At 36.6% G+C, this 26584-nt stretch overlaps 1 protein-coding gene across 4 annotated transcripts in view; it reads left to right on the forward strand.

Annotated features, from left to right (window-relative positions):
• The window catches only part of VWA8 (von Willebrand factor A domain containing 8), a 382692-nt gene that overhangs the window by 125697 nt on the left and 230411 nt on the right, over window positions 1–26584 (forward strand). For all 4 annotated transcript variants that reach the window (XM_010374503.2, XM_030922264.1, XM_010374504.2 and 1 more), the window contains 3 exons: window positions 10404–10572; window positions 13026–13103; window positions 18454–18569. In XM_010374503.2, coding sequence (XP_010372805.1) covers window positions 10404–10572; window positions 13026–13103; window positions 18454–18569 — 363 coding nt within the window. The remainder of the gene's footprint in view (window positions 1–10403; window positions 10573–13025; window positions 13104–18453; window positions 18570–26584) is intronic.

Consider the following 26584-nt stretch of genomic DNA (forward strand, 5'->3'; position numbering starts at 1 on the left):
TTTTTTTTTTTTATTTCAATAGTTTCTGGGGCAATAGTTTCTGGGGCAATATTTTTATTTCAATAGTTTCTGGTTTGTGGTTACATGGATAAGTTCTTTAGCGGTGATTTCTGAGATTTTGGTATACCCGTCACCTGAGCAGTGTACCCAATATGTAGTCTTTTATCCCTCACCGCCCCCCTCCAAGCTTCCCTGCCCCTGAGTTCCAAAAGTCCATTATATCTTTTTTATGCCTTTGTGTCCTCATAGCTTAGCTCTGACTTGTAAGTGATGACATGCGAAATTTGGTTTTCCATTCATGAGTTACTTCGCTTAGAATAATGACCTCCAGCTCTATCCAAGTTCCTGCAAAAGATATTATTTCATTCCTTTTTATGGCTGAGTAGTAGTATTCCATGGTGTGTGTGTGTGTGTGTGTGTGTGTGTGTGTGTATCACATTTCCTTTATCCACTCGTTGATTGCTAGGCACTTCATATCTTCGCAACTGCAAATTCTGTTGCTATAAACATGCATTTGCATGTATCTTTTTCACATAATGACATCTTTTTTGGGGGGTAGATACCCAGTAGTGGGATTGCTGGATCAAATAGTAGTCTACTTTCAGTTCTTTAAGGACTCTCCGTACTGTTTTCCATAGTGGTTGTACCAATTTACATTCCCACTAGCAGTGTAAAAGTGTTACTTCTTCACCGCATGCATGTCAGCATCTATTATTTTTTGACTTTTTAATTGTGGCCATTCTTGCAGGAGTAAGGTGGTATCTCATTGTGGTTTTGCTTTTCAGCCTTACTTTTAAATAAGCGTTTAAATGTTTTATAAGAACATTGGTTTTAAGAAGGTTATCTTTCCTCTGTTGCCCTGTCAGTTCAGTTTTGACCTCATATTTTATATTCTCTCAACAAAACTAAAGCTGGGCCCACAATTAACTGGGCTTATCCTCCAAGGAGGTCATCAGTATTGTTGGAGTGTGCCATCTGATATCAGATTACCCATTGTAGCTTATTTAAACATTTCTTATGGAGATGTAACAACCACATGCAGTGGTGAGACTTGACTGGGTCCTAGAGGAGAAAACAAAATAAAAACGGCTATAAAATGATTAGAAAAGTTTAAATATGGACTATATTATATGATATTGAATTACTAATTTCCTTAAGTATGATAGTGATATTGTGGTTATGAAGGAGAATATTCCTATTCTTATGATATGCATGTTGAGATACTTAAGAGATAAAGTAAAACAAAAAAAGTATACAACTTCCAAGTATTTCAGAAAAAAGACATGTATGTGTGTGTACAAACAGACATACCACAGAGAAAGAGAGATAAATATCGAGTCAGAGTGAGAACACAAATGTGGTAAAATCTTAACAGTTAGCAATATCTAGGTGAATGATATATGGGTATTTGTAGTCTATTTTTGACATTTTCTATGAGTTAAAAAAATTTTCAAAACAAAAAGTTTGAAGGAAGTATTTCTTTCAGCTGCATACTATATAGAATGAAGTTTGACAAATATGTTATTTTCTATCTTGCTACATTTCCACGGATATTTTAACAGAATTAGAGACTGGCATACAGAGGAACTCCTCATCACTTAATCTGTCTCTGTTTAATTGAAGCTGTCTTACCACTCAAAGGGTTTACTGCCATATTTAAAACATCTAAATCCCGTAAAAGATAATTAAGTGTATTTATTATTGTTTGTATTTTAAGAATAAATTGATTTTAAAATTTCTTGGAATTTTTTCCAATAGGAGAAATGTTAAATTCCTCCCTATCTCTGTGCAAGTCACTAAAAATTCACTTGATTACATAGCTGCTTTTACTTCAGAGGTATACATTATCAAATTCTTCTAGACTGGCAAAACCATTTGCCAGTCTAGAAGAATTTGATAATGGTTGAGTGTTTAGGGAGGCAAGTTAGAGATCCTTCGCATATCATAACTTTGGTTTACAGCAGTCAGCTTTGGCACATTATTTGCATGTGAATCACGGGTCATGGAACAGTTTGTATTTTCAGAGGGATGAATCAAAGCAATTTTGCAATAGCTCACAGCATGCCTGCCTGGCAGTTTCTCTTAGGACATCAGAAGCATTGTACTTGTCTCCAAATGTCCAGGAAATGACAACCCTTTGCTATGAAAAGTACCCAAGTTCTCTAATGGTCACGGGCAGTTTTACAAATGAAAATACTTTCAGGAACTGGGTGGCCCTGAGCATCATGTTCAGGGTTTGGCTCAGAGTGGTTAATAGTACTTTCTTCTCAAAGTTTTCCGCCTTCATCACTATGGATTTATGTCTCCCTCGTGAATACAAACTAGGCTTAGCTCTATTTCCAGAGGTCACTGGGAGAAAGTGGAGAGAGATCATAGCAATGCCTTCTTTCATTTGCTTTTTAAAAATTTTCATTTGAAATTTTACCACTGTTAAACATGCATGGAACTTGAACCAGATAGTTTTTCAAAGTATTTTATGAAAAATACCATCCCCTGTCATAGGTTGATTGGTTGACAGTCTCCCATTTCCCACATCCTACTCCCCAGGGGCTACTACTTTCAACCTTTAGGTCTTTCTTTTGATATTAACTTCTATGTCACTAAACAATATACTTTCATTGATATTTCTTGATTTATTTTTAGTGTTAGGAATAATCTGTTGATTTCTACATGGACAATTAATGTTTAGCTCTTTACCACCTCTTGCCTCATTACACATGCACACTTCTATCCCTCATTCTTCCTAGTTATGTAATAATTTTGTTTAGAACTTTATTCAATGCTTACATTATTATGACAACCTAAGAGCTGTACCCACTTAAGCAGTTTACTATACAACAATCATTTTCCTTTCTTGCGTAATCTTATTTTTTCCTGAAGTTAATTACTACATATGAAGAGAGACAGACATGTAAATCAGTAATTACAATGTAATTTTAAGTGTTAGAATAAAGGTATGTATAATACTGTATGGGAGCATTGAGGAGAAAGTGACTGTTTCTATGTATATATTGCCATATTTTTCATCCCAAACACTCCTCTTATTGTCTAAATCTCCCCTCAGCACATTCAGGCACACTTGATATTTATCAATTCCATCTTCTATCAATTTCTTTTTTTCTTTTCTGTCTTTTTTTGAGACAGGGTCATGTTCTGACAACCAGACTTGAGTGCAGTGGCACAATCTCAGCTCACTGCAGCCTTGAACTCCTGAGCTCAAACCATCCTCCCGCCTTAGCCTCCCAAGTAGCTGGGACTACTGTTGCACATCGCCACACCTGTTTTGTTTTGTTTTTGTTTTTGTTTTTCCCATTTTTTTTTTGGAGCGGTCTCACTGTGTTGCTGAGGCATGTCTTAAACTGCTGACCTCAAGGGATCTTCCTGCCTTGGCCTTCCAAAGTGCTGGTAATATAGGTATGAGCCACCACTCTTGGCCTTTCTGTCAGTTTCATGTTTCTCCCGTGGTATATTCTGATGAACTCTAATCTGGGCTTGTGGCTCTTTATACTTGTAGCTCCTACATCATCTTAGATCTCTCTCCACTCCAACTTACTCAGTTTCCTGTGTTCTTTTTTCTTGTACCTTTTATTATTTAGATGTATGTTGAGCTTCCTGGGCAGAACTTCTAATTTTATTTTATTTTCTCTATTATGTTCTGTCAGTATCTTGGTCTGTCCTTAACTTTTCAGAGGTGAGATGTCCTAACAATGATTCTTCTTTGTTGTCTGAATATTTCTAACAGTTGAAAGCCGAATCCCTTTCCTTATCAGTAGTTTTTCTTTTACCTGAGAAACACACCATTTTCTTAATTTTGTTGTTAAACACAGTCATGTTACAGAATCTGCTTCTTTCTGATAGTATGGATTGTTGGTAAATTTTTTTACCTTTGCTTAGCCTTAATTTAATTTTGTGACTTATTTTTGTCTTCCGGAGAATAAATATGTTCTTTTTTAGGGTTATAATAGGTTAGATTCTTCTCTTAAGCTGCTTGGCAGTACTTCTTTCAGGACGGTGTTTATTGAGTAGAAAACTGACAGCTTGACTAAAAGACACAGCACAGTGCAAAAGCAGCAAATTTGTACTCAGTGAGGAAATTACTTTATTTCAAGAGTTGTTCTTATAAGTAATATGACCCATTATCTAGAATGTGTTGATCCCATATGCTGGTCATAGCTAATATATCACTTTTGGCAGTAGCATTTGAATTCCACATTAGAAACTTATGACCCACATTGTCTGTCCTTTCATTTCTGTACTTAATCACAGAACTGAATTTTAGCAAAGGGATTATTTCTAATAGTCTTTAAAGAAACTCAGCTTTTATTTTATTTACTTATATTAACGCTTTTTTGTGGAAGATTTTGAGAGAGAGAAAGAGGTCAAAGGTAGAATGACAGGGAAGGTTTTTGTTTTCCTTTTTAAGAGGAAGCGTTGTGGAGGCTGGGGATGGTCAATGCTCAGAGGTGGTGTATCAGTTGCAGCTGCCTAACAGAAAGAGCAGCTTCTACAGTCTTGTACAAATAAATAAATCTACCTCCAGGGGATCAGTACTCTTCAGACAACTTCTACTAATTTGTAGAATAATGCTTCCTGAGAGTTGGCTTTAAAGCTCTTGTTCCAACTGTAGCAACTGGATGATGTTTTTGAACATGAATGTTATAATGGTAATCCATGGAGTCATTCACTCTCTAGGCTCCCAGAATGGTACCCAGATGATCTTACCTATAGACTGATGATTGGAGATAACGGATTTGGCGAGTGTAACTATTTGTTATTGAGTGTTAGCATTGCTACATTCTTTCCTTCAGGTTAAATGTTTATTGAGGATCAGCTCTAAGATGACACACTTGCTGCCATCTGTGGTGTACCACACATGAGGACAGATATATAAATAAACACAATGCAGTTTTTTAGTGTTAGACTGCAGGTCTGTATAAAATGCTGTGGGAACACAGAAGACAAATTGACTAGTAACTGTGCCTTGAGAGGTTGGAAAAAGTTTCAAATACTGTTTAAACTGGTAGCTCCCAGGGTTTTCTCCTTGACCTTTTCTTTTCCTTGGGTAGTGTCAGTCACTCTTATATCCTTATCTGTCATTGATATACTGAGCATTCTTTTTTTTTCTTCTCTCTCTCTTCACTCACCTCCCCCTCTCCTCCCCTCCCCTTCTCTCCTCTCCCTTTTCCCTCTTTTGTTTGTTTTGTTTTCTTTTCTTTTTTCTTTTCGATAGGGTCTCACTCTTTCACCCAGGCTGAGGTGCAGTGGTGCTATCATAGTTGACTGCAACCTCAAACTCCTGGTTTCAAGCTTTCCTTGTGAATAGCTGGAACTACAGGTGCACACCACCACACTAGACTAATTAAAAATTTATTTTTGTAGAGATGGGGGTCTCTCTATGTTGCCCAGGCTGCTCTTGAACTCCTAGCCCCAAGCAGTCCTCCCTCCTCACCCTCCCAAAGTGCTGGGATTACAGGCATGAGACACTGCACCCAGCCAATAGACTGAGCATTCTTTAAAAGCACTTTCCAGTTTAGTTTTCTCTCCTAAGTGCCATCTGACTACTAGATGTCTCTCCTTAATGTGTCTTAGAGACACTTTGAACTCATTTCTACAAACCCGCTATTCCTCTTAAGTACCTTAACTTAGTGAATGAAACCCCTTCCTCTCCACACACATAGGATACAAGTTTAAAGTGTCTGATCTGTAAATTTGATCACATCACTGTTTAAGTCCTTCAGTGGTTTCCGTCGCCTACAGTGTTTAGGGCCAGTATCTACACATGCCTGCCTTGTCAGCCTCGTCTTTCACCTCTCAGGACCAGCACAGCAAACTTGTGCTATTCCTTTAAGAGTGATGTCCTCTGTGAAACCTTCTCTGACATTCCTCTAGCCCTTTCCAAGGCCAAGACAGATTTAAGAGCTTCTTTGCTTCTAGACCCAGTTGGTAAATTTAGATACCTCTTCTACTTTCAGAGAGGAAACTCAGGTAAAGGTAACTCTATTAATCCAGTTTTAGTTGACCTTCTGAGCTAGCAATGTTTCCTTATGTGAACCTAGTAATTAGGAATACTTTGATGCCTTTTAATGACAAAGTCTATTAACTGAGGGTCTCAAAATTGACAGCTTCTAGCAGTGGATTACTAACCCTTTCAGCTTTATAGTATGAAACCCAGTTTCTAAACAATTATATTTGACTCCTTTGCCAACCTTCATTGTGTAGTAATTCTCACCAAGACTATGCATCTTGGTCATCTCTGGAGTGCTCTACAGGCTTTTATATTCTCTGCAGGTAATCACATGCCTAACATGCCCTTAGAAGGGTTAGAGTCTTCTTTTTTCATATTACAAGACACCAGGAATGCTGTGGACGTGGTGGTTAGATATAGTGTGATGGCCACAGACACCAGATACTATGCCTCTATTTCTCTCAGGAAATAGAGACCAAAATAGAACTCCTTCCTTTGATGAGAAAAACTTCTTTAGGGAAAGGGGGAGTATAAATACTATAGGATGCTAAATATGTCTTTTCCTGCTGTTGGCCAGACCATAAATGAGGGGGTTGAGAGTTTCTGTTATTAGCAGTTCATATTGCCAAGAAAGGGCTTCTGGTTGTCTGGGGGAAACAATAAAGATCAGTGGCCTAGTCTTAGATGTACTTATATATGCTCCAGTGTTTTTGCCTTTTTCTTAAATATTTCCTTTATATTTGTTGCTATTGAACACTGAAAACAGTTTATAATCTCTCAGTCTTAGTGGTGAACGTAACTGGACATTTGAGCACAATCCTTGATCGGTTATATTCTCTCAACCCTTTTACTGTTACCCATGTTTGAAGACTGAATCCAAGCACTATCTCCTGGCTTCCTAGAAACCTTATTATTTCTTTGCAAGCAAATCAGACCATATAAATTAAAAAAAAATAATTCTAGATAGATGCAGGATTTTATGCCCAAGTCTTCGTGTTTGATTTTCAAAACAAAAAGCCTTAAGGAAATTCTGATTTTGAAAATAATTTTTTCTGAACATTTTTGTGGTCAAGGAACCATTTGAAACCCTTTGCCTGTAAATGATATAATCATTTGTTATTTTATGTTTTGAGTTTGCCCTGATTGAGAGAATGTACTTCTTACATATTTATTCAGGACCAAGTTTGACTAGCTTTTGGCTGGGACACCGTAAGTTCAGTTCTTATTACTTATCTTTGTTTGTCCTTCCCACCAAAGATCTTCAAAAAGTTAATAGCACTGATGGTCATTAACAATAGCAATATACATTTATTTATTTAGCATCTGCTCTCTTCCCCAAGTATTACACTATACCCTCGGTGGTATAAAGATGCATAAGGAATGTATTCATGCAATTTGCTACACTGCACAGGAAAAGGGGGAAATAAGGTCTGTGTACAGAACTGTATAACTCTAAGTTCTAAATTGAAACAGTAGTATGGAAAACTAATGATGAAATCTGTTCTAGCTCATGATTGAGGTCTTTACAGAAACCTTCCGGATTATTCTTTCAGGTTCCCCAATATACAAATTCAATGAAAATGTACCATAGGATTCACTTTAAAAACTGGAGATTTTTGAAGTCTTTTTTTATTTTATTAAAAGCTCCATTGAAGTATGATTGACATACAATAAACTATGCATATTTAAAGTGCACCATTTGATAATTTTTAATATTTATACATACCCATGAAACCATCACCAATATCAAGATAATGAATGTATCTGTAATCCTCAAAGTGTCCTCAGACCCCTTTGTTATCCCTGACTCCTGCCCCTTTTACCCTCCTGTCTCGTCCCCAGGGTTCTGCTTCTGGTCATTATGTAGAGCTCACATTTTCTAGAGTTTTATATAAATGGAGTCACACAGTGTGTGCTCTTTTTTGTCTGGCTTCTTTCATATAGCTGAAGTGTTTTGAGATCATCCATGTTGTTTGTACATTGATAGTTTGTTCCTTTTTACTGCTGAGAAGCATCAGAAAGTACTTTACAAAAACTCATACTTATGCCCACAGACAAACATATTGACCTCAATATTTTTATTTTAAAAATCGTTTTAAACGATTTTTTTGCTCTCTAAATCTGTAATCTTTAGGAAATAATATCTTTTTATCTGAAATTAAGCCATATCTGTAGTTTCTTTTATTTTTTTGTTGTTGCTAAAATTTTAGTAAAATGAAACCTAACCTTAGTTTTAAATTGTAGTGGCACTTATCTCATAATTTTTTCATTATCTATCACTTCTTCGGTCTTTGTATTATCCACCAGTTTATCACATCCCCTTAAGTATACAGCAGATCCTCTGCTCTCTAACTTTCAGGCTTGCGGAACCTAGCTAGCATCATCAGGAAATGACTTCCCGTGTAACCTATTTGTACGTAAGGAAGCCTTTAGGGAGAACGTATCAAACAAAAAGGCCCTCCTCATCCTGTTATTCAGTAGTTTGGTGACTGTTTTTATAATCATTATACACACTTCTCTGCCTAACCTGTCAGCTCTCTTAGAAACTGTCTTCTTCAAATTTGGCCAGCTTACTCAAGTACCCTGCTGGAATCAATACTAAAAAGCAAGCTATTGACAATATATGTGCCAGCAAATGACCATCACCTTTAAATGTAAACCATTTAGCATGCTCTCATTTTAGTTGCTCTTTTAGTCCTAATTTTACAGCTCCACTGTGGTACCTGGCTTCCTGATCTGCTGGTTTAAAGATATAAATTAGACTTCCCCTTTTGGCTTTCCTGTTGTATTTGACTTTGTTTATTCCCTGATTTGGTATCCTTCACTATCTTAAGTGAGAAACTACATCTGCAGCTTTAATTTTGTGTAGCCAAACCACGCTCTTTCTCTCCTACCTTTTTTTGGTCCTAACTAGGAGAGAGGAGGATCAAGGATACATCCAGCATCTGTTGCTGGGCTTTATGGCAGTTTTCTGGATTACAGCAAACCACTTAGCAGAAGTGAAAAATGGAAAAACCTCACTCTCTGGCTTTCCCTCACAGGATTTTCTGTGTCCAGTTTCTGTCACGTGGCTGTCTAATTACTAGCAATCTTGAGCGATTGTGCTATCCTCTGGACTTTCAGGCACTGTCCATGTTGTTATCCTTCCCCCTTTTTCCAGAACAACACTTTTGCACAGATCACTCCCCCAGACCCTGCTAAAACATCTGCAAATAAACCTTTTTCTTTCTACCTAGAGAATTGAAATGATATCTGGTAACTTTTGTGAATTCATTTCATCTAGGTCTTTCATGTGACCAATTTCTAAAAATTGGTTTTCCCTTATTTTCAAATGATGATATGGCGTCTAAAATTACAAATCACACCGTCAGGGACTTGGTAGACCTGCCTGTTGTATTGTTGGTACTTGGTCTTAACTCTGCAGAGTACTCATCTGATTCTTTCCGATTGTGTCCTACCTCCTGGTATTCTAGTTGCTTAGTCACTTAACTTTTGGGCTCTAATATAATGTTATAGTTAATGGTGAAATGCTAGTTATGTACCTATATTTTTGTTTCTCTGAAGCTCTTGGCAAGTGTTTATCTCTCCTTTCTCTTAGCAAGAACTATATTACCCTCAAAAAGCATATTTCTGCTGGGTTTTTGAGTAGAATTGATAAAAATGGACAATATTACCCACATGATTAAGATTCTGATACAGGGTTTCTAGTTTTTCCAAAAGTAACTCAAGTCATTTCACAAACCAAAGGAAGTCTTATCTTACTCCTCTGTGTGTCCTAGAAAATTTACATGCTTCCTCAGTTTCCCTGCCACAGAATTTTAAAAGAGATCACTTTAAAATCGTAACTTTCCTATAAAAATCACAAAAGAGTGCATTCTATAAAGGTTTTACTTTCTCTGCCTTTTTAAGGCTTAAGTGTTCTTATTCCCAATCTAAATTTTAAATTCAATCTAACCCTTTATGTTTCTTACATTTTCTGTACTATAAAGTCTCCTTGTCCTGAATTGTGCTTCTTGGTCTTTCTGATGGACATAGAGTGGGTTCCTTGTGAGACAGGAGATTCTGAAGGGCTTTTGAATGAATAAAGATGGTCTATATAATGAATGTGAACCGGGTGGGATTTTATTTCAAGACACTATGGAGAAAATATGTTGTAGGCATAACAGTATATCAAAAGCAGTGGTTTGTGCCAGGGCTGGAGTTTCATGAGTGGTTATTGTACAACATTTACTAGCAGTAGGTGATTTTTGTTTGTTTTGATCTTAGGTTCTTAGAATGTCCTGACTTTTTTTTTTTCAAAGCTAACTCTTTGGATAATAACATTGACATTATTAACAGCATGGTAGCCCTAACATTGCCTGGACTTTAGTTACCATGATCTAATTTCTTACATGAAAGATATGTTATGTTTTTTTATTTTTTATTTTTCCTATTTTAGATCCATTTTTCCTATCCATCCCTCCTTCAGAATCATCGCCTTGGCAGAACCCCCTGTTATTGGAAGCACAACACACCAGTGGCTGGGACCAGAATTCTTAACCATGTTCTTTTTCCATCACATGAAACCACTTGTGAAAAGTGAAGAAATCGAAGTGATTAAGGAAAAGGTAAGAAGAAAGCCAATCTCAGTCTATTTTCTACAGCTGATCTCTTTTTAAGGCACTCTGATACAGGCCGAAGTAGAGTTAGACATTTTTAGCTTTTTCTTCCCATTTACTCCCAAATTTCCTTATATAGTGGTGAAGGTCAGTGGTTCTTAAACTTCCACATTTTTCAGCATCATCTGGAGGACTTGTTAGAACACAGGTTTCTGGGCTCTATCTCCATAGTTTTTGAGCCAGTAGATCTGGGATGGTATATTAAACTTTTTATTTCTAACAAGTTCTCAGGTGATACTGATGCTGCTGGTCTGGGAACCACACTCTAAGAACCACAGATGTGGCCTGTCTCACCTCTTTCCTCAGGTGGAGGCCAGTTTAGAATCCCTTTTATTTTTCTATTTAGTCAAAGGTGACTATTTTAAGTCCCTATTATAAAGGGAGGCAAGACACATAAGTAGTAAGTAGTCCTGGTCTCTCAAGACTGTAATGTATCCTGTACTTGCCTGATTAGTACTTTGATGACTTCTTGTGTGTGTAATCCATTATTTCAATGTGTGCCTTAATCAAGCATTGTGGTTAGCACTTTTAGAGTTTTAGAACTGCACTCTTCAATGCAGTAGCGCTAGACATGTTAAATTATTATTATTATTATTATTATTATTACTATTTGTTTGAGACTAAGTCTTGCTCTGTTGCCCAGGCTGGAGTGGTGTGATCTCGGCTCACTGCAACCTCTGCCTCCTGGGTTCAAGGCTCCTGCCTCAGCCTCTCAAGTAGCTGGGACTACAGGTACACACCACCACACCTGGCTAATTTTTCTGTTTTTAGTAGAGACAGGGTTTCACCATGTTGGCCTGGCTGGTCTTGAACTCCTGGCCTCAATTGATCTGCCCACCTCGGCCTCCCAAAGTGCTAGGATTATAGGCGTGAGCCACCATGCCTGACCATGTTAAATTAATTTTTAAAAAATTTGGCCAGGTGTGGTGGCTCACACCTGTAATCCCAGCACTTTGGGAGGCCAAAGCAGGAGGATCACCTGAGCTCAGGAGTTCGAGACCAGCCTGGCCAACATGGTGAAACCTTGTCTCTGCTAAAATACAAAAAATTAGCCAGGCGTGGTGGTGTGCACCTGTAATCCCAGCTACTCAGGAGGGTGACACAGGAGAATTGCTTGAACCTGGGAGGTAGAGGTTGCAGTGAGCCGAGATCACACCACTGCACTCCAGCCTGAGTGACAGAATGAGACCCTGTCTCAAAAAAAAAAAAAATTCTGTTTCTCAGTCACTTTTCAAGTACTCAGTATCCACATGGGAGCTTTTGGCTACCATATTAAACAGCGTAAATACAATGCTCATCATCATAGAAGGTTCTATTGGACAGTACTTTTCTAGATCACTAATTATTAACTTTCTATTTAAATACATTTATTCCCTTTGAAACATCTGAATGATCTTATTAATTGTAGGTCTTGTAAGCATGGTTGTAAATAAAGGCATAGGTTTTAGAGTTTAACTACTTGGCTCTCAATGTGAAATCCACTACTTATTAGCTTCCAGATCTTGAGTAAATTACTTAGTCATAGTTTCCTCATCTAAAAATGGGGATAATACTATTTATTACATCATAGGATTGATTTAAAGAATAAATGAAAGAAAGTATATGTGGACTAGGACTTAGCATTTTAAAAAATTCTAATTACTTATATGACCAATGAAACCCTAAGCAGTATTCTTCTAAAATTGTCACACTGTCCTAGTCATTGTTTTAATATCTTTTTTTGATCTTTTAAAATTAAAACCTTAAATTTGTTATTCCTTAAACAAAAATTGCTTATACCTTAATGAAGTACTTAATTGAAGTTTATTATAGTTAAAAGCAATTGATATGTGTTATTTGGGCAGTTGCTCTTCCAAGTTCATTGATATGTTGATCATAGCCCTCAAGTATGTGTTTTACATGTTTTTGGAAAAATGGACACCTTGAGTATCCATTCTTTAAATAAATGTACCTTATGTCACTTAGATATGTAAGTAAGATTGCTGCTAAATAAAGGAACTTGGTTTCAGTAAGAAAACACCTAATTAGTACTTAAAATACCATGCTGAAGTTAACAAAATAGGAAATGATGATACATGAAAAGTTCTTTATGGGTACACTATGGGCCAGTTTTAAATTGTGTTAAAGGCTCCCTTCAGTTTTATCTTGGTGATAGAATTGTATATGGAGAAGAGTGTCTTCGTTTAAATTACCTGATTCTTAAAGAGAAAGCAGGGGTTTCAGTGTTTCCTAAGAGGTTGAATAAGCAACTTTATCTATAAGTTAAATATGTAACCAACAATGAATGACTTTTCTAAACATGTAATTCTAATAGTATTTGCTAAGTAGTCATAATTTCTGATTGATTGATCACATATCCCAATTTATTTCTTCTGTTTGTCCTCAACTCTCTCAAAAAATAGGTCCCAAATACACCTCCGGAAACTCTGGATAAATTATTATCATTTACACACAAACTCAGAGAAACACAAGATCCAACGGTAAGTCTAGGCTTTTTCCACAGGATTTCTGTTGTTGACATGCTGCTGGTTTTCTTAGAATTCAGTGCTTAAAATCTGTTTTTTAAGCTGATATTTTATTTTTCAGAATCCCTTATGCCATGCCTTTGTTTTATGCCTGTGGTTTACTCCAGTTTCCGTGATTTTAACATTTCTTCCAGCTGCTCCTCACTGATGTTGTAGAAAGAAACTTGTAGCTGCAGAGTACTTCATGTTCATGGGGGTTCTTCTCTGTCACCTCTGTCTCCTACGCTGAGCAGTGTTATCTATTCTAATAGCTTCAAGTACCTACCACAAGTTAATGGCTACATCTTTATCTTCAGCTTCTAACTTCTCATTTCTGATTGACTTGTATCTCCATTCCCAGATGGCATGTTAGAAACATAAAGGGCTGTCACTGTTGAACTCTGTGAGTCTCAGTGTTCTCATCTGTAAAATGGGAACAGTACCATCTACCTCATAAAATGGTCTCAATGATTAAACATAAAAACGTGTGTAAAGAATCTACTTCTTAGTAGCTGCTTACTAAACGTTAATTTCTTTCACTTTTCCTCTGGATACACTGAGATCATTGTAAATTCACATATCTTATACAACTAAACTGTCTTTCCACTTTAAATCTATTCCTATTCTTGATTTAATTTCCTGACTTTGTTAATAATCTAACTGCCAAATTAACTAAATTAGAAACCTTGACATCATTGTTGATTCCTTGCTTTCCTGCTGTCTTCACTTAATCTGAAAACAAATCTCACAGGTTTAGCATCTTGATGTCTCATCTGTTCTCTTATCTATTGTCAGTAACTGTCCTAGTAGTGGATTTCATAATCTTTCTCCTGGAATATTATATCCTCTTGACTGCCTTCTTTATCAATAATTCATTCATCATATGACTCTCTAGTAATTTCCTTTTGTTGTAACAAGTTACCATAAATTGATAGCTTAAGATAATAGATATTTTCTCTTTGTCTGGACAACAAAAGTCTGAAATGAGTTTGACTGAGCTGGAATCAAAGTGTCAGCGGGACTGCACTCCATCGGAGGCTCCAGGGCAGAATCTGTTCCTTGCCTCTTCTGGGTTTTGGTGGCTGCCAGCATTCCTTGACTATTGGACTCACCATATCAATCCTGCCTTCATCTTGACATTACCTTCTCCCCTGTGTTTGTGTCAAATCTCCCTCTTTCTCCCTCCTTCAACGGTATATAAGACTGCATTTAGGGTCCACATACATAGTGCAACATAGTCTCCACATCTCAAAATCCTTATCTTAATTTTATTTGCAAAGTCAGTTTTGCCATAGAAAGTAACATTGACAGTTTCCAGAGATCAGGATGTGGATTTTTGGGGGGATAAGGGTGGTCACTTTCTGGTTGTCACAGGTCCCCTGTTAATTCTCCCTCTGGGGCCTCATTCCAAATACTTTCTCCTTTACCCATTGTTTTTAGCTACACTGGTGTCTTTGTTGTTCCTTGAACTTACTAGTGCCTGCCCCAAGGCCTTTGCCACTTGGTGTTTCCTCTGCCTAGATTATTCTTCCCTGGATAGCTGCATGTTTATTCACTTTCCTTTTTGGGATTTGCTCAGGTGCTCACCTTTTCTGTGAGGCCTTCCTGAAGCACACTAGAATCAAATTTCTATTCCATTTTATTTCTATCCCTCTTTCTGCTTTAAGGTTCTTTATAGGGCTTCTTGCTCTTTGACAGAATGTATGTTTTACTCACTAATTTTTTGTTGTCTATCTTCCTTCACTCAAATTTCAGTTCCAGGATTGCAGCTGGTTTTTCTTTGTTCCCTGTAGTCTCCCCAGCATCTGGAACTTTGCACAGTAACTATTCCTGATTTGCACAGTGTTCCTGCTGCGCAAAGTTCCAGAGGCTGGCAGTACTACAGAGAACACAGTTAGAGATTAGTAATGTATTCCACAAGTATCTGTTAAATAAATGGATGGATGAATCTTCCATATTGTCCCTGGAATGATCTTTCCCGAGTCCATTTCCTAAGTTCTTCCCCTTGTTTAAAACCATTAAGGGATTGACTCTCTTTGCCTGTAGACTGAAGACGGCCTGCTAAACATGCCTGCTGAGTTCTCTCTAATCCTAAGCTGCTCATTAAGCCTCAGTTTCTACAAACTCTCTTGAAGCTTCCTCAGCTCTTCCCACACTTAGCTTCTTCCTATTTTCTAATCCCATCTATACCTCAAATGTCTCTGCCTTAGATAATGCCTAGAATGTGCTTTCCCTCCGTCCAGTTGTCCCTTCGTTTCTCTCTTAAGTCTCTCTCAGCTCCCTTAGGCAGCAGTAACTAATATCTCCAATCTGCTTTCATGACACTTGACATGAATTTCTGATGTTGACCTATCGCGTTGTATTATAATTTACTTTTATTTCCCCAGTTGCTATTTGAACTCCTTGAGACTGTCTTATTTGTTCTTTTATTCCAATTTCCCATCCTGCTGCCTGACACATAATAGACACTTAAATCTTTGGTGAATTAATGAATAAATTGATTAATTAAAATTTTATTAACAGATTGTCCCTAGAGTTTTCTCTCCTTTAGAACATGCTACATTTTCATTCTTTTATAAAAATGAAGAATAGAAAAATAATGTTTAATAATTTCTGATGAGAACCTTTATGTTTTTAAGCTGAAGTATTTCTAATCATGCTAATATGAACAAACCCTTTGAGGTGTACTCTTAAACTGTATAACCATGGTAACTAGGGGAATGTGCTTCATATCTTCACCCCCCCACTTTTTTTTTTGCAAGATAAAACTGCAGTTAGAAATTTGATATTATAACTTTTAAATACATTAGGAATTTTTAAAGTATACTCTCAATTTTTAATTGATAATAATGTGAGAGCAGAGATTACCAAACCCTTTGTTCAACACAACACTTTGTGTTGTGGCTCAACACAAAGCTTATCTCTCATTTTCTCAACCCTGGTTATTATTGCAAAGCATTTTGGTGCTTTCAACTAGAAGAACTGGAGAACTGGTGTTCAAATATATGCACATTCCTTATTGATCACTGGAATGAAATGTGAAACCTGAATTCAGTGTCATGCTTAGAATGAGATTAGAATGTTATACCCTAAAAAATTACCCTGTGGTTTAACAGGACTCTTATAAGAATCCTCTGGTTGGAGTTACTTGTCAAATATTTTTTATGATTAATATAGGAATTTTTCATGGTCCTAGGTATTAAAAATGGGAATTTCTGAGTTCTATTTGACTTTTGATATCAATCGTATTGCCTGAATTTTATCCTCAATACATCTTTCTTTCTCATAGCAAGTCAGTTGCCAAGTTTGTTGTATTCTACCTCTCCATTCTTGTTGCCATAACCTTACTGGCAGACTTTTTCCTTTTATAGGCTGATTATTGAAGTAGCTTTCTGTTTCCTGTCTCAATTCTGTCTGTCCTTCAACTACTTTCTCTACTGCTGCTAATTTAAATTAGGAAGTAGGCTAGTAATAACCTGATTCTAAAATCATGTTTTGACTTTACACATAGCAGAATCCTAGTGCCTTTAAGAATAAAGCCAAACCCCTCAGAGTGTCATTCATAGGTCTTTGTTGTTTGAGAGCAAGCCTTCCAGCAGGACCTTCTAGTAAAGCTGGCCTGGTTCCTCATGTTCTACTTGTGGTTCCATTCCTTTTGCTTTCATGCCTTTGATCAGAGGATTTCTTGTGCCTATTTGAATATTTTAACTGCCTATAACAGCTGTCTACTGTTCCACTTATTTTAGCATTGAAGTATATACTATTTTGAATTGTAATTTATGATTTATTATATTTGAATATTATCTCGATGTCTGGAATGCAAATTAATTGAAAACAAGAATGGACCTAATGTTTGCTTGTAAATGAGTTCTTTGAAACTTAGAATGTGTTTTTTAATAGAAGAAAGGATATGTGGTGGTCATTCTTCCAACCTAATTCCCAAAGGAAATATAATACTAATGTTATAGCTGAAGTAGAATACTAACAGCAGACCAGTATCTCATGGAGATGTGAAATACACAAGGAAGGATAAATTAATTTTTTTCTTCTTTGGGACATACCGAGATGACCTTAGGTGGAACATTAAAACAAGCCAATGTGCAGTGTGTCTTTGACATTCTCCCCTCATCCATTCTGAACCCTTTGTGAATTTCATAGAGTCCCCTTCTCTAGGCATTTGAGTGCTCAGGGCCACTTTACTGCCCTTATCACCCTCTGTGACATTTCATACTGACCTGCCTTGCCCTCCCAAAGGTCCAGTTGCTTCAAAAGTGCTTCTGTCCTCTGGTTTTCAGTGAAAATCACTGTCTTCTAATACTGCTGATCTAAGTTAGGAATTAGGCCAGTAATAATCTTGTTTACTAAATATATGCTAATATGTAGGTCCCATCACCTTTCTCTGCTAGTTTTTTTGTTTTCATTTTGAAGAGGCTGACTTTTTAAATGACAGTTGTTGCCATTTGTTGAGCACCCATATGTGTGTGACATGTGCTAAGAACTTTAGAATCATTTTCTAATTTAACCTTCATAACAACCTTAAAGGTGAGGGCATTACTATTGCCATTTTAAAGGTGAGGGAACTGAGGCTTGGAAAGGTTAAGTAATTTGCCAAGGTCACACAGCTAATAAATAGGATACCGACTTACCTGATTCCAGAGCCTATAAACTTTACCATTATATTATGCTGCCTGCCAAAAGGATTTCAACAAATATTTATTGAGTACTTACCATGTCCTGAGTTCTATACTAGCAACTCTATTCATGGAATTTTGGGAAATGTAAGATAACAAAGTGAAATTATTCTGACAGCATAGGGGAAGGATTCAGAACAGCAAGCTGCAACACAAGTGACAAATTGGTTGACACCTCTGTGGTCAACAGCCTAAATTGCTTACAACTCTTTTTGGCTATTTTTAGACACCACAGATTTGCTTAAAGCCTTAAGCATTTTCATGGTATCTTAACACCTTGGCTTTGTGTAAGCAGAAAAAGTGAATAGTCAATCGTACAGCTTAAGTCCAGTGTGACCTTTGTTATGTAACATCCTTCCCCCATTGCCCCTCCGGCCTCCAACTTAGCACAATTAAAATACATTAATTACATTTCATTGATAAATACTTTAAACAGATTTTTAAAAAACTATCTTCAAAGATGTTTTAAGTGTAAATTGGTTTCTGTTTATTTTTATTTGTAATTAATTAACAGCACATGCTTTAACTTTGGCCTTACCCCTTCAGGAATAATGAATTCTGCTGTAATATCCATCTAAAGGGACTTTAGCAAGTTGAAACAAGACTCTTAAGACAATACATTTGTCTTTTGATAGGCACAATCATTAGCGGCCTCACTTTCTACCAGACAACTATTGCGAATTTCTCGTCGGCTGTCACAGTATCCTAATGAAAATCTTCACAGTGCTGTTACTAAAGCCTGTCTTTCTAGGTAAGTATATTCTTCTTTCTCACTGCATGTTAAGTTTCTGGATCTTCACTAAAACTGTAACATAAGTTTAACTGATGGTGTATATTCCCAGTTCTTCAAAATATATTGGTCTAAATATAGAGCTATTTCATCCTTGCCATCACTGATTAGAACTTATTTAGTACAACATATTATCTTTTAAAATTAATTTTTGGTGCCAGCATCACCAGAAGCAAATGCTGGTACTATGCTTCCTGTACAGCCTGCAGAACCATGAGCCAAAATAAAACCTCTTTTATTTATTAAAAAAAAAATACAGTAAAATTAATTTTTATCCTTAATTTGTATGGGTACACAGTCAGTGTGTATATTTATCGGGTACATGAGATACTTTGATACAGGCATACAATATGTAATAATCACAAGGTGAATGTCATGTCCATCATCCCAAGCATTTATCATTTCTTTGCATTATGAACATTCCAATTATACTTTTAGTTACTTAAAAATGAACAATAAATTATTGTTGACTATAGTCACCTTGTTGTGCTATCAAATACTGGATCTTCATTCTATCTAACTATGTTTTTGTACCCATTAACCATTCCCTTCCACACTTCCCACTACCTTTCCCAGCCTCTGGTAACCATCCTTCTACCCTCTCTTTATTGTTTTAATTTTTAGCTTTTAGAAATGAGTGAAAACATGGGAAGTTTGTCTTTCTATGCGTGGCTTATTTCACTTTAAATAATGTGGTGTAGTTCCATCCATGTTGTTGCAAATGACAGCACTTCATTCATTCTTTTTTACGGCTGAACAGTACTCTCGTGTGTGTACAGCATTATCTTTATCCATTTGTCTATTGATGAACACTTAGGTTGCCTCCAAATCTTAGCTATTGTGAATAGTGCTGCAATAAACATGGTAGTGCAGACGTCTCTTCAATATATGGATTTTCTTTCTTCTGGGCATATACCTAGCATATACCTAGGATTGGTGTGTCATGTGGTTGTTCTAGTTATTGTTTGTTTGTTTGTTTGTTTGTTTTTTGAGGAACTCCATACAGTTCTCTATAGTGGTTATACCAGTTTACATTTCCACCCACAGTGTACAAGGGTTCCCTTTTCTCCACTTACTTGTTGGTATTATTGCCTATCTTTTGGATAAAAGCCATTTTAACTGGGGTGAGATGATACCTTGTTATAGTTTTGGTTTGCATTTCTCTAATCATCAGTGATGTTGAATACCTTTTCGTATACCTGTGTGCCATTTGTATCTCTTCTTTTGAGAAATGTCTATTCAGATCTTTCATGCATTTTATAATCAGATTATTAGACTTTTTCCTACTGAGTTGTTTGAATTAATATATTTTATCAATTCCTTGTCAGATGGATGATTTGCAAATATTTTTTCCCATTCTGTGAGTTGTCTCTTCACTTCATTGACAATTTCCTTTGCTGCAGAAGAAGCTTTTTAACTCTATGTGATCCTATTTGTCCCATTTTTGCTTTGGTTGCCTGTGCTTCTGGGGAATTACTTAAGAAATATTTGTCCTGACCAACATCTTAGAGAGTTTTTCCAATGCTTTTTTTTTTAGTAGTTTCATAGTTTGAGGTCTTAGATTTAATTCTTAATCCATTTTGATTTGATTTTTGTATATGGCAAGAGATAGGGGCCTACTTTCATTCTCCTGCATATGGATATCCAGTTTTCCCAGCACCATTTATTGAAGAGATTGTCCTTTCCCCAGTGTATGGTCTTGACACGTTTGTCAAAAATGAGTTCACTGTAAATGTATGAATTTGTTTCTGGGTTCTCTATTCAGTTCCATTGGTCTATGTATCTGTTATGCTAGTACCATGCTGTTTTGGTTACATAGCTCTGTAGTATAATTTGAAGTCAGGTAATGTGATGGCTTCAGTTTTGTTCTTTTTGCTCAGGATGGCTTTGGCTATTCTGGGTCTTTGTAGTTTCATACAAATTTTAGGATTATTTTTCTATTTCTGTAAAGAATGTCATTGATATTTTGACAGGGATTACATTTAATCTGTAGATTGTTTGCAGTAGTATGGACATTTTAACAGCATTGATTGTTCTAATCCATAAACATGGAATATCTTTCCATTTTCTGGTGTCCTCTTCAATTTCCTGCATCAGTGTTTTATAGTTTTCATTGTAGAGATCTTTCCCTTCTTTGGTTAAGATTATTCCTATATATATTATTTTATTTGTAACTGTTGTAAATTGGATTACTTTTTAAAATTTCTTTTTCAGATTGTTCACTGTTGACATACAGAAATGCTACTGATTTTTGTATGTTGATTTTGTGTCCTGGAACTTTACTGAATTTGTTGATCAGTTCTAATAGGTTTCCGTTGAAGTCTTTAGGTTTTTTTTTTCAGGTGTAAGCTCATATCATCTGCAAACAAGGATAATGTAATTTCTTCCTTTCCAATTTGAATACTGTTCATTTCTCTCTCTTATCCGATTGCTCTAGGGAGGCTTTCCACTACTGTGTTGGATAACAGAGGTGAAAGTGTGTATCCTTGCCTTGCTTCAGATCTTAGAGGAAAGGCTTTCAGTTTTCCCATTCAGTATTGATATGGGTTGGATCTGTGTCCCTGCCCAAATCTCGTGTCTAATTCTAATCCCCAGTGTTGGAGGTGGGACCTGGTGGGAGACGACTGGATCGTGGCGGTGGATTTCCTCCGTGGTGATGGTCTCATGACAGTAAGTGAGTTCTCATGAGATCTGGTTGTTTAAAAGTTTGTGGCACCTCCCTGCCTCTCTTTCTCCTGCTCTGACAATGTGAAGTGCTTGCTCCCCCGTTGCCTTCTGCCATGATTTTAAGTTTCCTGAAGCCTCCCCATAAGGCAAGAAAATGCCAGCGTCATGCATCCTGTAAAGCACCATGAGCCAATTAAAATTCTTTTCTTTATAAATTACTCAGTCTCAGATATTTCTTTATAGTAGTACAAAAACGGACTAACACAAGTATGATACTAGCTGTAAATCTGTAATATATGGTTTTTATTGTGTTGATTATTGTGTTGAGGTATGTTCCTTCTATACTCAGTGTTTTTTTTAAAAAGTTTGTTTATTTTTATTTTATTAGTTATTTTAAATATGTAGTCTCACGTTGTTGCCAGGCTGTATAGTTTTTGTCTTGAAGTCTATTTTGTCTGGTATAAGTATAGTGACTCCTGTTTTTTGTTTGTTTGTTTCATTTGACATGGAATATTTTTTTCTATCCCTTTATTTTCAGCCTATGTATCATCATATGTGAAGTGTGCTTGTTGTAGACAACAGATCATAGTGCAGTGGCTATTTACAGGTGCAATCTCCTTGCTGATCAACATGGGAGTTTTGACTGGCTCTTTTTCCAACCTGGGCCAGTTCACTCCTCCTTAGGCAACCTGGTGGTTCCCCGCTCCTGGGAGGTTACCATATTGATGCTGAACTTAGTGTGGATACCCAGTCAGTATAGTGCGTTACAACCGAGAACGCCTGGGCTCAGCTGTTCTCTTGCCTCAGTCTCCTGAGTAACTGGGACTACAGTGGTGCCCAGCTATCCTCATCATTTTGAGGGTTTTCATCATGAAGGGATGTTGAATTTTACAAAATTCTTTTTCAGCATCAATTGAAACAATCATTTGGTTTTTGCTTTTCATTTTATTGATATGATGTATCACATTGACTGATATGCATGTGTTTATCCATGCTTGCATCCCTGGCACAAATCCTGCTTGGTCATGATGAATGATCTTTGTAATGTGTTATTGAGTTTGGCTTGCTGCTATTTTGTTAAGGACTTTTTCATCAACATTTGTCAAGGATATTGGCCTGTAGTTTTCTTATTTTGATGTGTCTTTCTCTGGTTTTGGTATCAGGGTAATAGTGGCCTTGTAGAACCAGTTTGGAAATATTCCCTCCTCCTCTATTTTTCAGAATGATTTCAGTAGGACTGGTATTAGTTCTTCTCTAAATTTTTGGTCAAATTCAGCAGGCAAGCGATCAGGGCCCAGACTTTTCTTTGCTGAAGACTTTTTATTATGGTGTCAATCTCGTTACTTGTTATTGGTTTGTTCACATTTTGTATTTCTTCATAGTTCAGTCTTGGGAGGTTGTGTGTGTTTAAGAATTTCTCCATTTCTTCTTGGTGTTCCAGTGTATTGGCGTATAGTTGTTCATGGTAGCGTCTAATGATCCTTTGTATTTCTGTGGTAACAGTTCTAATGTCTCTTTTTTCATCTCTGATTTTATTTATTTGAATCTTCCTTTTTTCTTAGTTGGGGTAAAGGTTTGTCAATTTTATTTTTGCAAAAAACTAACTTTTCATTTCATTAATCTCTTGCTTTTTTTTTTGAGATGGAGTCTCACTCTGTCGCCAGACTGGAGTGCAGTGCGTGATCTCCGCTCACTGCAATCTCCGCTCCCGGGTTCAAGCAATTCTCCTGCCTCTGCCTCCCGAGTAGCTGGGATTACAGGCACGTGCCACCACACTCAGCTAATTTTTGTAGTTTTTTTTTTTTTTTTTTTTTTTTTCCTGAGACAGTCTTGCTATGTTGCCCAGGCTGCAGTGCAGTGGTGCGATCTTGGCTCACTGCAACCTCTGCCTCCCGGGTTCAAGCTATTCTTCTGCCTTAGCCTCCCGAGTAGCTGGGACTACAGGCACACACCACCATGCCTGGCTAATTTTTTCATTTTTAGTAGAGATGGAGTTTCACCATATTGGCCAGGATGATCTCGATCTCCTGACCTTGTGATCCACCGGCCTCGGCCTCCCAAAGTGCTGGGATTATATGCGTAAGCCACCATGCCCAGCCTATCTTTTGCATGTTTTAATTTAAATTTCATTTGTTTCTGCTCTGATATTTATTATCTCTTTTCTTGTACTAATTTTGGGTTTGGTTTGCTCCTGCATTTCTAGTTCTCCAAAATACATTGTTAGGTTGTTTGAAGTTTTTCTACTTTTTTGATGTAGGCTCTTATGCTATAGACTTTTCTTTTATACTGCTTTCGCTATATCCTATAGGTTTTGGTGTGTTTCCATTTTCATTTGATTCAAGAAATTTTTTAGTTTTCTTCTTAATTTCTTCATTGACTTACTGGTCATTCAAGAGCCTATTGCTTAATTTCCATGTATTTGTGTAGTTTCCAAAATTCCTCTAGTTATTGATTTCTAGTTTTATTCCATTGTGGTCAGGGAAGATACTTGACATCATTTCTTTCTTTCTTTTTTTTTTTTTTTTTTTTTTTTTTTGAATTTTTTAAGACATTTTTTGTGGCCTAATATATGGTTTCTCCTTGAGAATGATCCATGTGCTGAGGAGAAGAATGTGTATTCTGCAGCCATTGGATCACATGTTCTGTAAATATCTGTGAGGTCCATTTCATCTGTAGTGCAGATTAAGTCCAACATTTCTTTTTTCCTTTTTTCTTTTCTTTTCTTCTTCTTTTTTTTTTTGAGATGAAGTTTCGCTCTTATTGACCAGGCTGGAATGCAATGGCGAATCTTGGCTCACCATAACCTCCGCCTTCCAGGTTCAAATGATTCTCCTGCCTTTGCCTCCTGAGTAGCTGGGATTACAGGCATGCGCCACCATGCCTGGCTTATTTTTGTATTTTTAGTAGAGATGGGGTTTCTCCATGTTGGTCAGACTGGTCTCGAACTCGCAACCTTAGGTGATCCGCCCATCTCGGCCTCCCAAAGTGCTGGGTTTATAGGTGTGAGCCACCGCGACCAGCCAAGTCCAGCATTTCTTTATTGATTTTCTGTCTGAGTGATCTGTCCAATGTTGAAGTCTCCAGCTATTATTGTATTGGGGTCTATGTCTCTCTTTTGCTCTAAAAATATTTGCTTTATATATTTGGGTGCTCTAGTTTTGGGTGCATATATATTTAAAATCATTATATGCTGTTGCTGAATTGACCCCTTTATCAATGTATAGCAATCTTTGTCTCTTCTTACAGTTTTTCTCTTGAAATCTATTTTGTGTGATATAAGTATAGTGACTCCTGGTTTTTCTTTTGTTTGTTTCATTTGGCATGGAATATTTTTTTCTGTCCCTTTATTTTCAGTCTGTGTATCTTCATATGTGAAGTGTGTTTCTTGTAGACAACAGATCATTGAGTCTCATTCTTTAAAATCCATTTTGCTACTCTGTCTTTTGATTGGAAAGTTTAGTCCATTACATTCCATGTTACTGTTGAGTAAGGAATAACTCTTGCCATTTTGTTGTTTGTTTTTGGGTTGTTTTATGGTCTTTCTTCCTGCCTTACTTTCTGTCTTCCTTTAGTGAAGGTGATTTTCTCAGGTGGTGTGTTTTAATTTCTTGCTTTTCATTTGCTGTGTATTTGAATTTTTTGGTTTGAGGTTACCATGAGACTTGCATATAATGCCTTATAACTCATTATTTTAAACTGATGACAACTTAATACTGATTGCATAAGCAAACAAAGAGAAAACTAATAAAAACTCTACACTCTTTGTCCACCCACTTTTTCACTTTTTGTTGTTACTGTTTATATCTTATTGTATTATCTATGTCTTGAAAAGTTGTTGTAGTTATTATTTTTGTTCAGTCATCTTTTAGTCTTTATACGCGTTATAAGTAGTTTACATACCACAAAAAAAATTATGATTTTCTGTCTTTTTCTGTGTACTTATTATTACAATGAATTTTGAGGCTTCAGATATTTCTTATTGCTCATTAATTTTTTTTATTTTTTAAATTAATTTTTAAATTCCTTTTTTTTCCTTTGTAGGACAAGTGTGACATTTATTAAATTCCTCCACTTTTGTTTGTCTGGAAAAGTCTGTATTTCTCCTTCATGTTTCAAGGATATTTTTCCTGGTTATTCTATTTTAGGATAAAAGCTTTTTCCTTTAGCACTTTAAATGTATCGTGCTACTCTCTACTGGCCTGTGAAGTTTCCACTCAGAAGTCAGCTGCCAGACCGAGTGAAGCTCCATTATATGTTGTTGTTTCTTTTCTCTTTCTGTTTTTAGGTGCCTCAGATGTCTTGGGGTTGTCTTTTTTTAGTTAAATTTGCCTGGTGTTCTGTAACTTTGTTGTACTGGAATATTGATATCTTTCTCTAGGTTTGGGAAGTTCTCTGTTATTATGCCTTCGAATAAATCTTCTACCCTGATCTCTCTCTATCTCCTCTTTAAGGCCATTTACTGTTAGATTTGCCCTTTTTAGGCCATTTTCTAGATCTTGTAGGCATGTTTTATTCTTTTTGATTCTTTCATTCTTTTGTCTCCTCTGACTCTGTGTTTTCAAATAGCCTGTCTTCAAGCTTACTAGTTCTTTCTTTTGCTTGATCAGTTTTGCTGTTGACAGACTCTGATGTATTCTTCAGTATTTCAACTGAATTTTTCAGCTCCAGAATTTTGACTTGATTTTTAAAAATTATTTCAATTTCTTTGTTGCATTTATCTGATAGAATTCTGAATTCCTTCTCTGTGTTATCTTGAATTTCATTGAGCTTCCTCAAAACAGCTGTTTTCAATTCTCTTTCTTTAAGGTCACTGATATGGTTTGGCTGTGTCCCCACCCAAATCTCATCTTGAATTGTACCTCCCCTAATTCCCACATATTATGGGAGAGACCTGGTGAGAGATAATTAATTATGGGGGTGGATCTTTCCCATGCAATTCTTTTAATAGTGAATAAGTCTTACAGAACTAGTGGTTTTATAAAGGGGAGTTTCCCTGCACAAGTTCTCTTCTTTTGCCTGCCACCATGTGAGACGTGCTTTCACCTTCTGCCATGATTGTGAGGCCTCCCCAACCACATGGAGCTGTGAGTCCATTAAACCTCTTTCTTTTGTAAATTGCCATGTCTCAGGTATGTCTTTATCAGCAGTGTGAAAACAGACTAATACAGTCATATATCTCTGTCTCTCTGAGATTGGTCACTGATGCCTTATTTGATTGTTTGGTAAGGTCATGTTTTCCTGGATGGTCTTGATGCCTGTGAATGTTCGTTGGTGTCTGGGCATTGAAGAGTTAAGTATTTATTGTAGTC

The sequence above is a fragment of the Rhinopithecus roxellana genome, chromosome 18, assembly GCF_007565055.1.
Source record: "Rhinopithecus roxellana isolate Shanxi Qingling chromosome 18, ASM756505v1, whole genome shotgun sequence".
Taxonomy (NCBI): Eukaryota; Metazoa; Chordata; class Mammalia; order Primates; family Cercopithecidae; genus Rhinopithecus; species Rhinopithecus roxellana.